This window comes from Dermochelys coriacea, chromosome 4 (assembly GCF_009764565.3).
Source record: "Dermochelys coriacea isolate rDerCor1 chromosome 4, rDerCor1.pri.v4, whole genome shotgun sequence".
NCBI lineage: Eukaryota > Metazoa > Chordata > Testudines > Dermochelyidae > Dermochelys > Dermochelys coriacea.
The window spans coordinates 95,050,201-95,064,560 of NC_050071.1; the positions used below are offsets into that span (position 1 = coordinate 95,050,201).

The 14,360-nt window shown below is 40.5% G+C and overlaps 1 protein-coding gene across 1 annotated transcript in view; it reads left to right on the forward strand.

Moving 5' to 3' along the window:
* Nucleotides 1-14,360, forward strand: part of CORIN (corin, serine peptidase) — a 324,441-nt gene that overhangs the window by 221,855 nt on the left and 88,226 nt on the right. The window contains exon 10 of the mRNA XM_038400915.2: nt 7,512-7,619. Within this exon, the coding sequence (XP_038256843.1) occupies nt 7,512-7,619 (108 nt within the window). The remainder of the gene's footprint in view (nt 1-7,511; nt 7,620-14,360) is intronic.

Genomic DNA, 14,360 nt, shown 5'->3' on the forward strand with positions numbered 1-14,360 from the left:
GAAAATTTCCTCTTCTGTTCATTATCCCTAAACATTTAGTAAAATGCTGTTAAACACTTTTAGCAATCTGCCAAAGAGCAGGGACCTTCATTTAGACAACCTTGTCAAGTTTTCCCACTGGGAAAGCATCTCTCTAAATTTATTTAGGACTGAAGTTCTGCCTGGTTCTTATCAGGGTGCATACTGTGGAGATTTCTACTCTGCCCGTTGCACAGTCCCCATAAGGGCCAGGCAGAATTCCAGTCCTTACATTTGGGAGTTCAGGGACCACACCTTCCCTACTGCCCTAGGGCATTCAGAACAGGTTGGGCCATGCCTCAGCTCCACCATACCCCAGGCACTGGCTGTTGTACCAAGAGAAATAAGTTGCACTTTGTAAAGAGAGAGGACCTTCCTGTGCTTTTCCTAAGGGTGCAGCTCAGACCTAGTCAGACTGTGTGCTTTACACATTCTGCTGTCTCTGCCATCCAAGCTTGTAAGTTCATTTGTTATAATGTCACTTTACATAACTTAGAAGCTTTGCTATCAAAGCCAGGAGAACTTGTAGATTCTTTGATCCCTTCTTTGAACTAGCTTCACATAGGGGAACTGTGTGTATCTGTTTTGTATGCTCAGTAAACAGTTTTCAAGGAGTCAGAGTTTTGCCAAAACAATCCCTGCAATTACTTTTGTCCTCACTTAGGACCATACCCAGCTTTTGCTTTCTAACTTCAGTCTTTTCTGCTGTAGCTCTGTCTGAAGAAATATGACTGAAATTCTAAAGCATGAGAACAGTGTTTTACATCCTCACCAGACTCAAACTGGATGAAGGGATTTTCTCAAATTTTCCTCAAGCTCAATTCCAGGCAGAGTCCAAACATGAAAACTCTCCCCACAATGCTAATTTTTTTAAATAGTGAGAAAATGGCCTTATAATTGAAATTTCTCTATAACCCGTGTAATACTGGGCACTACCAAATATGTGCTTAAGAAACTCCCAAATTGTACAGATTCTTGTGTCACACACACATGTGCAGAATCAGTTTACAGTGAAGGCAAATATTATGTTAGTGGGGGCTGGAGGCGACGCACTGAAAGTCTCTCTAAGACAATTGAAAGAGTAAATTCCTTACTTTTAATGTTAATGAGAGCATTCAATTCAGGAAGTAATCAAGCCTGCAGGAAGACATGACATGACCACGTGTTAGTTGACCATCTGATCTTTTAAAATAAAAATATAGTCTCCATGTACCCCATTTCAGAATGGTAATGGAAGAACCTCAGAGGATTTATAGACATGGGCCTATTCAGCTAAGCTTTCACACATTCAAATACTTATCTACATCTTGTTTAAATTTTTGGTACCCCCACACCAGTCTGCCTCTGGAAAGCTTTCAGTAGCTCATGCTAGTCCTATAATTTTGTCTCCCTCTACTGACCCAGACAGACCACACTGCCTCAGTCTGTACTTTGTATTTTGAAGGGTCTCTGGATCCAGCAAAGTATCTGTGGCACACCTGGTCTTACTCCCCCCAACCTCGAAGCGGGTGGAAAAACACTACTAGGTCCCACCTAAAGACTTCTAGCATTTTTATGCCCATTTGATACTGGGGTTGCTCATTATCTTTGTAGTGTAGGAGAAGACCAGATCCACCAAGGGCATCAAGTCAAGGACACCAAAGAGCTGGATATTTTTGTCCAGAAATTCTATTCTTAGGTAGCCCTTCAATTGTCAAGCACTGTTCATGCAAACAGCTTTTTGATGTGAGAAAGGATGACCCATTTCTGTCTTGAAAAAAATAAAAGACACAGTCAAGGAGGGGTAGATGGTAACCAAGTCTGTGCTACAAACGGCAATGGATGAATCCTGTACAAATGTCCGTTCCATGGCTATGACAATCACAATGTGCTGGGCATCTGGAATACCAAAGATGGTCCAGGTGACAGTTGAGGACTTTCCTTTTGATGGCATAGATTTATTTAGTGCACAAAAAGATGAGGCACTTCATTCCCTCAAGGATTCCAGAGCAACATTCAGATCCTTGGGCGTTTATACCCCAGAATTGTACTGTAAGCTCTTCCAGTACCAGCCACTTCAGGGAAGGAGACAGTCATCTTTTTCACATCGTCATCAGTCTGAGTATCCACTCAGAAAGAGACCCTGCTCTTTACTGAGGTGCCTATCGTCATCCTCTCTCACACATCAGCCTCCCTCCGAGAAGCAGCAGGTTTGGTGAGATGTTTGAGAGCCATTCCAAAACAAACCCAAAGCCCATTTCAGAAATTGCCTCACTCCCTTTCATCAGGCATGGATGGACATTACAGATGACAAATTGGTATTGGACACTGTTGCCCACAGCTACACTATTCAATTCACTTCCATGCCTCTCTTCCCTGTCTCTCTTTAGAGAATCTTTTTGACAAAAAGAAGTGCTTTTGTTACTTCATCTAGGAGCTGTAGAAGAGATTCTTCAGGATTACAGGGAAGAGGTTTGCATTCCTGATATTTCCTTATACTGAATGAAAAAGGGAGTCTTCATTCTATGCTAGACCTGAGGAGACTCAATAAATACATACTCAGATAGAGGATGATAATGCTTGCCTCCTTTATTCCATCCCTCCAAGCTCAGCAATGGTTCATGGCTCTTGATCTACAGGACATGTACTACCACATTGGCATCTTCCCAGCCCACAAGAAGTAGTATTTGAGATTTATAATGGGGCCAAGCCACTATCAGTACAACATACTGCTCATTGGAGTCTCCACAGCATTGACAGTCTTTATGAAGTGCCTACCTGTAGTGCCAATGCATGTAAAGAAGAAGGACATCCACATACATCTGTATCTGAACCACTGGCTGATCAGAGGCATATCACATCTGGAAGCTCTGACAAGTCTCAACTATACTCTCTCCCTCTTCATCCAGCCAGGCTTCGTGTGATCTATAATAAGTCATCTCTTACTCTGTCCCAGATGATGGAGTTCATAGGAGACAAAATATATTCCATCATAGCAAGGGCTTAATTAACTCAAGGCAAATTCCTTGCTCTCCAGTCATTACTGTATATGGTGATTTCACACATGGTGATGATGGTACAAATCCAGCTTACATTATTAGCCATATGTCCACAGGTACATACATGACACACTTTGCCAGCCTTCACCTGGGATCCCTACAGTTCTGGCTCAACTCAATGTATTCTCCTGCAGTGCATCAGATGAGCAAGTCATTTGTGGTTCCATTCCACATATTTATGAAATTGACCTGATGATTGCTTCCTGACACCATTCTGAAAGGGGGCGCCATTGTGACTCTTTCACCGTTCAGAGCAATAGTCATGGACCCATCTGGTAAGGGTTGGGAAGTCCACAAGGATAATCTGCAGATACAAGGGGTTTGGTTCTTGGAAGAAATGAAACTATGATAAACATCTTAGAGCTCAGAACCATCAGGCTGGCATGTCTTGCATTCCTCCTGGTCCTGTGACACTGAATAGTGCAGATACTGACAGACAATACATCCACAATATACTATCTAAACAAACAAGGGGGTGCCTGCTCCGTGTCTCCCTGCTCCCCCAGCCCCCACGAATTAGCGATCATGTTATCAAACTGGTGCTCCCCATGCAGCATAAATCCAACATAGCTGCACCTTCTGGGAGACAACAGGGACCTGGCAGACCACCTCATCAAGCAATCTGTTACCAACCATGCGTGGTCACTGCTGAATCCATCATCAGCTCAATATTCCACCAGTGGGGAAACTGGTGTTTGCCACTAAGTACCTAAACTTCTGTTCCAGAGGAGGCATGAACCAGGGATTTTTGCCGGCTGCCTTCTTCTGCAATGAAATCAAGGCCTTCTTTATACCTTCCCACTGATCACACTAATCCCCAGGGTGATTGCCAAAGCCAGATGAGACGAGGCAAGATTCACCCCATTCCCTATGGCTGAGACTGTTCTGTCTGATGAATTTGATGCAGATGTCTGCACAACCCCTAATCATATTCCTGGACTGGCCAGACTATTGTCTCAAGATCAGGGTCCAATAGTCCATCAAGACCCAAAGTTTGGCAACTGATGGCCTGGATGTTGACTGGATGAGCATCATGGAAAGGGACTACTCCTCATATGTTCAGGGGATACTGGCATGGAGTAGGACACTATGCACAAGGAAAATTTACTCCTCTAAACGGAAAAGATTCTCTGGATGGCCAACATGATTTAGACCTGGTGCAGGATCTGATACCAAAGATTCTGAACTACTTGTTGGAAATAAAACACTCTGGACTTTCATTCAGTTGAGTTAAGGTCCATTTCGCTGCAATATTAGCATATCATCCACTGATAGTCACTTTTGATCTTCTCCCATCTGATGGCATCCAAATTTCTTAATGGCCTTATGTATGCCTACCCACTGGTTAGAGACTTTGCTCCAGTGTGGGAGTTCAGTGCTGTCCTTCAAACTTATGGAGCTTCCCTTCGAGTCCCTCTCGGAGTGCTCCATCTACCATCTTCCTCTCAAAATGGTATTCCTGATTGCCAACACCTCAGCCACCTCAGCCACCTGAGTGAGCTCCAGGTGCTCATGGCAGAACCTACATGCACCTCATTTCAGAGCAATAAGGTGGTCCTGAAACCTTATACAAAATTCCTCCCCAAGATGGTTTCAGAATTCCATCAACTTACCTGTGTTTTTCCCAAAGCCACATTACATCACAGGGAAGAAGCAGCTCCACACCTTGGATGTATCCAAAGCACTCCAATACTATGCTGATAAGACCAAATCATTCAGACAATCCTTACATCAGTTTGTGGCTATGGCTGGCCGCTCCAAAGGGGTAAGCCATTTCAGCCTAAAGACTTTCAAAATGGATAACACAGTGTATCTCACTGTGCTGCCAACTGGCTGATGCCCTTCTGACAGTTAGGGCTCATTTTACCAGAGCTCAAGCGACATCCTCAGCATGTTTCTGCAACATGCCAGTATCCAGACTCTGCAAGGCTGCTCGTGAAATAAACTGCTCACATTTGTCAAGCATTATGCACTGGACTTGGCTGCTAGAGCAGATGATACGTTTGGGAGACTGTACTCCAATCTTTATTTGACTGATGCAGTTGATACTTCTCATGTTCATCTACCTGAAGAAGATACTGCTTGCCAGTCACCTACAGTGGAATCCACAATGACACATACTCAAAGAAAGAACGATTATTTACACTACAGTAACTCTGGTTCTTCAAGATGTAGTCAGTGTGGATCACATGACTTCCTGCCCATAGGCACTGACTTTTGCTTTTCTCCAGGGGTGCACTACCTCCACTCCCTGACAGACATTACTATTCAAAATATTCTGAGCTTGCACACGTGAGGTACATGTGCACTTAGAATGGGATCCATACTGACTACAGCATCTCGAAGAACCACAGTTACTGAAGGGTAAATAACCATTCTTTCATCTTTTCACAGGAGTATGGATGCATCTAAGAGAGGCAGAGAAGTTCTTAAATGATTTTAGGATGTTGGTTTGGCTTCAAAAAACAGTTGAGTAATAGTAGCACATTTGTGATATCATCAGAATAGGTATGAGAGGGAGAACAGCCAGTAACTTGCTACTTCATCCATATAATCTACAAATGAATATTGGCTTACCATATTATTGAATGAGAAAACGTACCTTCCTTACATACCTTAAGGAAATGTAATTACGACCTTAATGCTGTCTCATTCTGTGAAAATAGAAATCCAATATGGAAGTAATCAAAACTAAGTCTATGATGCTTTCTAAAGACATGGCAGACTGTGTTTATATGAATTCAATGTGGACTGTATTATGATTAGAAAGAACCTGTACTGTACCCACAGATGGTAGCATACCAAGGACTTGAGAAAGGACCTCCCTTTGGGAGATGGGTAGGAGGTAGCTGAGGTGTGATGGTGGCGAGACTTTAAAAATATGTTTTAATGCCCAGATTTATGACAATTTTGGAAGTCTGTAAAGATTTTCCTATCCTATGAGTTTCATTTTAGGATCAAGTGCTCTTGTAAAATAAAAAGACCAAAAATCTATTAGTTCCTGTATGTGCATACCATATTGTACTGTAGCAAATGTGGTAAAGATGTAAAACATACATCCTCTGCCATACCTCAGATGAAGTGAAGCCGCCGAAGGAATGAAAAGATACTCTTGATACACCTAGCTCAGGGTTAAGCTACATAAATTAGATTGTGAGCTCTTTGGGGACGGGTCTTGTCTCTTTATTGTGTGTCTGCACAGTATCTGGTGGTTGGTGCCCATGGACACTACTTCAATACAAATTACAATTGTAATAATATGATTTTAAACTTGATGGAGTGATAACATTATACACTGAGTCTCTGTGTTCAAGAGCAGTTAATTGAGGTAACTTTACAAAACAGCCAAAGCCACATAAAGGAGGTGACTTTCAATGCCAGCCCCGGCTGTACCCTTAGCAAAGATATTAGTTGGGTGGGGAGGACTCAGAGTCATACAGCACATAGATAGTAATAGAGCAATAGAGATAGTATTCTGTGAGAGGAAGTGCGGATGGGCCAAAGTTTCAAACATGGAAGCTCTCTGGTGAGGCGTAAACTTTGCTGCATTTGGCTGTTGGATATCCCTCTATAGCAGTGGTTCCCAACCTATTTACGATTGTGGACTGCATATGCAGCTCTCTGTGTGTTATATGGGCCACATCTATACAATATATATACTACCTGCCCTGAGGATGTCACAAAGGCAACAGCTGTGAGCTGATTGGGCCACAAATGTTGAGAACCATTGCTCTATAGGCTGGTGGGCAGCTTCACCAGCCAAGGAAGGAAAACAAAGCTTTAGGTATTAGTCTTTTAAGTCCCTTTGTTTTTATTGTCTACAAAACAAAAAGCAAATAAGTTGAAAAATACAGAGGAATAATTCCCACAGGCTTTCCCTGCTTTAACCAGCCAGGAGGCGAGAGGACATACCATTCCCCTTTGACCCAGCTTCTTATTCCTCTTATACTCTTCCCCAAATACCTATGTGACAGGCTGAAAGTACTCCTCATGCACAGCCCAGAATCTGGGCTATAAACTTTCTCACATTTAATTTAATTTAAACCTGGGGATAAGAAGAGCGAAAGGAGAAATCTTGTTAAATACCAATAAGTTTTTTTCCACCTTAGAAATGTTTTAAGCACTGGTGTCCCAGATGTACTAGTGGAAATGCTGGGGGCTCTATGCTCACCACAGAAAATACCTTGAAAATGACAAGTACTCTGGTGGTCTAACAGCAGTCTGTGCTTGTTAATCTGTAACTGTGTCTTCTGACCACTACACTGTCACTTTTATTCCTCTACTAAACCATTATAGTAACTAGGGTGACCAGACAGCAAGTGTGAAAAATCAGGACGGGGGGTGGGGAGTAATAGTAGCCTATATAAGAAAAAGACACAAAAATCGGGACTGTCCCTTTAAATCGGAACATCTAGTCACCCTAATAGTAACAAGCTTTTATTGTTTTTTCTTCAGGTCAGCCACCATGTCAGGAAGGGGACCAGAGATGTATTGATACTTCCTGCCCTGATTCTTGTGGCACTTCTTCTCTCTGTGATGTGTCCAATAGCCGGACAAACTGTAGTAAGTAGAGCATGTATTTCCTGACATTGTTGTCTCAAGGCACATTTCCAGAGCTTTCACTGTAATTGAATTTATGAAGATGTGCTGCAGAATACAAAAAGAAAGTCTTTTCATTTCACCTTAATTTGATGACTAATGGTTGCAAGTCTGGCATTTAAGTTGTTGAAATGGTCTTGGTTAGGCCAAACCAAAAACAAATCAATCTTGAATCATGACTAAAATACCATGCACTTTTTAACATCTTTTTGACATTAGACCCTCATTTTTTCCCTCAGCATATTTTTTGTTTTGTTCTGCTGTGTGGGTGTTCATTGTTGCAATTTGTTTAAATAAAGTTAAAGAACACTAAAATGTACACAAAGGAAACAAAGTATAGAGCATGACTCATGAATCCACATATGTCTCCCTAGACAAAATACAGTCTAGTATATAGCAAGTATGTACCTTAACAGGTGACCAAACATTAGGATATTAATGGATATTAATTACGGTATTAAGATTGACTCTCGACAGATGTTAAAATAGGCCAAGTGAGGCATGCATATAGAAGAGTTCAATTGGGTACTATGGTTTAAAGAGGAGTTTTAAAGAAAGATGAAAAGAAAGGGAGAAAAGTGTGAAGATCGTGCCCTCTAGGAATGGATTGTTCAAAGGAGGTTTTGATTTATCGTCACAAGCGATTGTTTACTGGGAGCATGCAAAATCATTTTGAGGAGTAAGTTGAAAAGGTATGAAAGAAAATTTGGAATTTAGCTCATACATTCAGGTTGGAATTATTTCAGTTGTAAATGAGCTATTGAATGGCTACCAGTTTGGCTTTGCTTGGGAACCAGTCTCATGGGGAAAGTGGTAATGATTTCCATATCATCTTGGTATCAGACCTTAGATTTAGTGCAGTTAACTGTAGTCCCTTCCACTCCCTCACCTAATCTACTTTGTGTAGTCTATGCAGTCTGATTATTCAAGATATTGAGTGCCCTTAACTTAATTGAAGACAATGAGAGTTAAGGGTGTTCAGCACTTCACGGAATTAGCCCTTAAGTGAGTATATTGACTTTGGCAGATCATGTAGGACAAAGCCTGGGGGATTTGGGAATGTCATTCCCAAGGATCTTATTAATTATTGTAGAATTGCTCGGCGCATACTGCAATGTTAGCCAGCTATGACTTTGTAGCACATGGCATGATTGATAAGTTGTCTTAGTTTTATGTTTAATGGTGTATGGGGTATCACAAGGGCTGTCTCACAGCAGCATTGTTGCAATAGCTATCCCAGCTCTCTCCATCTGCTGCTAATAGCTACAGTGCCAGTGTTCCACGACTTTGAGGGATGACTCCATCTCTCCAATCAAAGGTCCTCCTGCAAAGGGTCTGTTTACTTGGGCTGTGCTGAATTTGGCTATAGAGATATAGTTTTCCTAAGAACAGGCACATTATTAGTTTGAGCCATTGTTTCCCAGCTGTTCTTTGATCATAAGAAGTGTGTTATAGCTTTCATATGCTATCGCTGAAATAGTTTCAGGCTTTAGATTTAGACCCTGGGTTATGAGTTTATTAGTCTGACAATTTCAAATTTAATCAGATTGAAACATATTATACAGGTAGCTGGCCTCAATGAGACATTTTTGGGATATGCACATTGGTTTATTTTTAGAGGGGACAAAAATGGTTTTGATCAAGTATTTTTCTTTATTTCTAACCAGTTTTACAGTAAAAAGAAAAAGGAGTACTTATGGCACCTTAGAGACTACTTTACAGTAAAGAAATTTATTTTTAAAGAATAACCTGTTGCAGGCATCATCCCCATGTAAAACATGACTGATGTCTGGGCGGTAACTTTGGAAAACAGTAAGAGTAGGGGCTATATTTCAAAGCATTCAGGATGGACTGAATGCCCTCCGGTCATCATAATTTCCAATCCATTTAGGCTGACATCGTAATGTAGTTGTGGCATCTTTTTAATGACAGTACAGATGTCTTAGACACTTCTTTTGAGAGTGTATCGAAGGAAGCTGATGGATATGTTACTGTCATATCAGACATCCTCATATCTAATATAATTAATGCTTTTATTCAGATCTGGGCCTAATATTTTGTAAGTGGATAAGGCCCAGGCAAATTATTTTTTATTGTATATTTTAAAAATATTTTTAAAGTTATTCTGGTCCCTCCTCAGTGCTGGAGGCTGGACTAGATGACCTCTCAAGGTCCCTCCCAGCCCTGCGTTTCTGATATTTCTATAGGATTTTGGCTTAAGATGACAAATGCAAGGGATTTTATTACTTTGTCCCTTGCTCATTAGGTTGTACTTAGAAATAATACTACAAATAAGGATTTATTTCCTATTAAACTATAGAGTATATTTCAAAAGGAAGCAATATGGTTCTATTACTACCTGGGTAAATAAAAATCAATGATTTTAAAAAATCTAATTTTTTAATTTAATTTAAATTAAAACCAGGTTTATTTTTTTCAAAATAAACCTATTTAAAATTAAATTTGAAATTAACATCCTATTTTGAGGCCTAAATTTATAATCTATTAAAATCTTTTCAATAAATAAATAAATAAAACAAATAATAACAACAGTACATATTTGCTGCCAAGTTTTAAAGAAAGTCAAGCCACTGAACTGCTGGAAGTCTCTGGGTAAGCACCTCGATCCAGAGTTTACAGAAATGCTACATCAACTTTTGACAGCAGTAGCGTCTTCTGCAGGTGCAGAGAGAATATTTTCTTCAATTCAGTGTATTCAATTAGTTCAGTTCAATGTCTAGTTCATTCAAAGCTAAGAAACCAACTGGGAGTTGAAAGAACAGGAAAGTTTTCTTTTTCTAATCTATGATTAAAAGCTAGGTGTAAGAGGAAGAGATCTACTAGTTCTAAAATCCTGAAGGACATAGTTACCAGAAATATTCAGGTCAGTTCCCTAACTATATATAATACTTCCTTTGTTTAATAAACTTGTTAGTTTTAAATGCAAAACTTGTTTTGATTTTTTTTCTTGTGTATCCAGAATATTTAAGGTTGTTTTATTTAATTAATATAAAATGCTCCTTTTGAGCATTTGTCATTGAATTTAAATTTCCATCCAAAGAGCGTGACGCAAATCACAAGCAAAATTTTAATCATTTAGTAAATGAGAAATGCATTATTTATTATTTTTTCACACGGCAGTTCTCAAACTGTGGGTCGGGACCCCAAAGTAGGTTGCAACCCTATTTTAATGGGCTCACCAGGTCTAGCTTAGACTTGCAGGGGCCCAGGGCCAAAGCCCAAGGGGTGAAGCCCTAGCTTCGGCTTTTGGGCCCCTGACCTGGGGCAGTGGGGTTTTGACCTCCCACCTCCAGGGTAGCGGGGCTTGGGGGGGGCTCAGACTTTGGTCCCCTTCCTGTGGTGCTGTAGTAATTTTTGTTGTCAGAAGGGGGTCACGGTGCAATGAAGTTTGAGAACTCCTGTTCTAACATAATAAAAAAAATGTAGAAATTAAGACTCATAATAAATATAAATTAAATTATGTAATTATTGAAATAAATGTGTATAGATAGTATATTTCCTGTTTGACGAAAAGAAGTACCAAATGTAGTATAAAGGCTATATTTAGTTGCAAGTCATCATGTTTTAATGGTTACCAACCAATAAGAATCAACTGTTCTTTAGGAAAATAACTAGGGCAGTCAATCGATTAAAAAAATGAATTGCGATTAATCGCATGGTTAAACAATAATGGAATACCATTTATTTAAATATTTTTGGATGTTTTCTACATTTTCAAATATATTGATTTCAATTACAACACAGAATACAAAGTGTATAGTGTTCCCTTTATATTTATTTTTATTACAAATATTTGCACTGTAAAAAACAAAAGAAATAGTATTTTTCAATTCACCTCATACAAGTACTGTACTGCAATCTCTTTATCATGAAAGTTGAACTTACAAATGTAGAATTATGTACAAAAACATAACTCCATTGAAAAATAAAACAATGTAAAACTTTAGAGCCTACAAGTCCACTCAGTCCTACTTCAGCCAATCGCTCTTACAAACAAACTTGTTTACAATTTGCAAGGGATAACGCTGCCTGCTTCTTGTTTACCATGTCACCTGAAAGTGAGAACATGTGTGTGCATGGCACTGTTGTAGCTGGAGTTGCAAGATATTTATGTGCCAGATGCGCTAAAGATTCATATGTCCCTTCGTGTTTCAACCACCATTCCATAGGACATGCGTCCATGCTGATGATGGGTTCTGCTCCGTAACGATCTAGAGCAGAGCGGACCGATGCATGTTCATTTTCATCTTCTGAATCAGATGCCACCAGCAGAAGGTTGATTTTTTTTTTTTGGTGGTTCAGGTTCTGTAGTTTCCGCATCTGAGTGTTGCTATTTTAACAGGTTTCAGAGTAGCACACAAAAGCTTATGCTCAAATAAATTTGTTAGTCTCCAAGGTACCACAAGTACTCCTTTCCTTTTTGTTATTTTAAGACTTCTGAAAGCATGCTCCACACCTTGTCCCTCTCAGAGTTTGGAAGGCATTTCTGATTCTTAAACCTTGAGTTGAGTGCTGTAGCTATTTTGAGAAATCTCACGTTGGTATCGTCTTTGTGTTTTATCAAATCTGCAGTGAAAATGTTCTTAAAACAAACATGTGCTGGATCATCATCCGAGACTGCTATAACATGAAATATATGGCAGAATGCAGGTAAAACAGAGCTGAAGACATACAGTTCTCCCCCAAGGAGTTCAGTCACAAATTTAATTAACGCATTATTTTTTAATGAGCATCATCAGCATGGAAGCATGTCCTCTGGAATGGTGACCAAAGCTTGAAGGGGCATACAAATATTCAGCATATCTGGCACACCTTGCAACGCCGGCTATAAAAGTGCCATGCGAACGTGTGTTCTCACTTTCAGGTGACATTGTATTCTATTGTTTAACAGTGTGATTAATCGCGATTAATTTTTTTAATAGTGATTAATTTTTTGAATTAATTGTGTGAGTTAACTGCGATTCATTGACAGCCCTAAAAATAACTAAATAACTAAAAGGCACAAATGCAAAACAAAATTTAAATTTCAGGTTTCAGAGTAGCAGCCGTGTTAGTCTGTATTCGCAAAAAGAAAAGGAATACTTGTGGCACCTTAGAGACTAACAAATTTATTAGAGCATAAGCTTTCGTGAGCTACAGCTCACTTCATCGGATGCATTTGGTGGAAAAAACAGAGGAGAGATTTATATACACACACACAGAGAACATGAAACAATGGGTTTATCATACACACTGTAAGGAGAGTGATCACTTAAGATAAGCCATCACCACAGCAGGGGGGGAAGGAGGAAAACCTTTCATGGTGACAAGCAGGTAGGCTAATTCCAGCAGTTAACAAGAATATCAGAGGAACAGTGGGGGGTGGGGTGGGAGGGAGAAATACCATGGGGAAATAGTTTTACTTTGTGTAATGACTCATCCATTCCCAGTCTCTATTCAAGCCTAAGTTAATTGTATCCAGTTTGCAAATTAATTCCAATTCAGCAGTCTCTCGTTGGAGTCTGTTTTTGAAGCTTTTTTGTTGAAGTATAGCCACTCTTAGGTCTGTGATCGAGTGACCAGAGAGATTGAAGTGTTCTCCAACTGGTTTTTGAATGTTATAATTCTTGACGTCTGATTTGTGTCCATTCATTCTTTTACGTAGAGACTGTCCAGTTTGGCCAATGTACATGGCAGAGGGGCATTGCTGGCACATGATGGCATATATCACATTGGTAGATGCGCAGGTGAACGAGCCTCTGATAGTGTGGCTGATGTGATTAGGCCCTATGATGGTATCCCCTGAATAGATATGTGGACAGAGTTGGCAACGGGCTTTGTTGCAAGGATAGGTTCCTGGGTTAGTGGTTCTGTTGTGTGGTGTGTGGTTGCTGGTGAGTATTTGCTTCAGATTGGGGGGCTGTCTGTAAGCAAGGACTGGTCTGTCTCCCAAGATCTGAGAGAGCGATGGCTCGTCCTTCAGGATAGGTTGTAGATCCTTGATGATGCGTTGGAGGGGTTTTAGTTGGGGGCTGAAGGTGATGGCTAGTGGCGTTCTGTTGTTTTCTTGTTGGGCCTGTCCTGTAGTAGGTGACTTCTGGGTACTCTTCTGGCTCTGTCAATCTGTTTCTTCACTTCAGCAGGTGGGTACTGTAGTTGTAGGAATGCATGATAGAGATCTTGTAGGTGTTTGTCTCTGTCTGAGGGGTTGGAGCAAATGCGGTTATATCGTAGCGCTTGGCTGTAGACAATGGATCGAGTGGTATGATCTGGATGAAAGCTAGAGGCATGTAGGTAGGAATAGCGGTCAGTAGGTTTCCGATATAGGGTGGTGTTTATGTGACCATCGCTTATTAGCACCGTAGTGTCCAGGAAGTGGATCTCTTGTGTGGACTGGTCCAGGCTGAGGTTGATGGTGGGATGGAAATTGTTGAAATCATGGTGGAATTCCTCAAGAGCTTCTTTTCCATGGGTCCAGATGATGAAGATGTCATCAATGTAGCGCAAGTAGAGTAGGGGCATTAGGGGACGAGAGCTGAGGAAGCGTTGTTCTAAGTCAGCCATAAAAATGTTGGCATACTGTGGGGCCATGCGGGTACCCATCGCAGTGCCGCTGATTTGAAGGTATACATTGTCACCAAATGTGAAATAGTTATGGGTCAGGACAAAGTCACAAAGTTCTGCCACCAGGTTAGCCGTGACAGT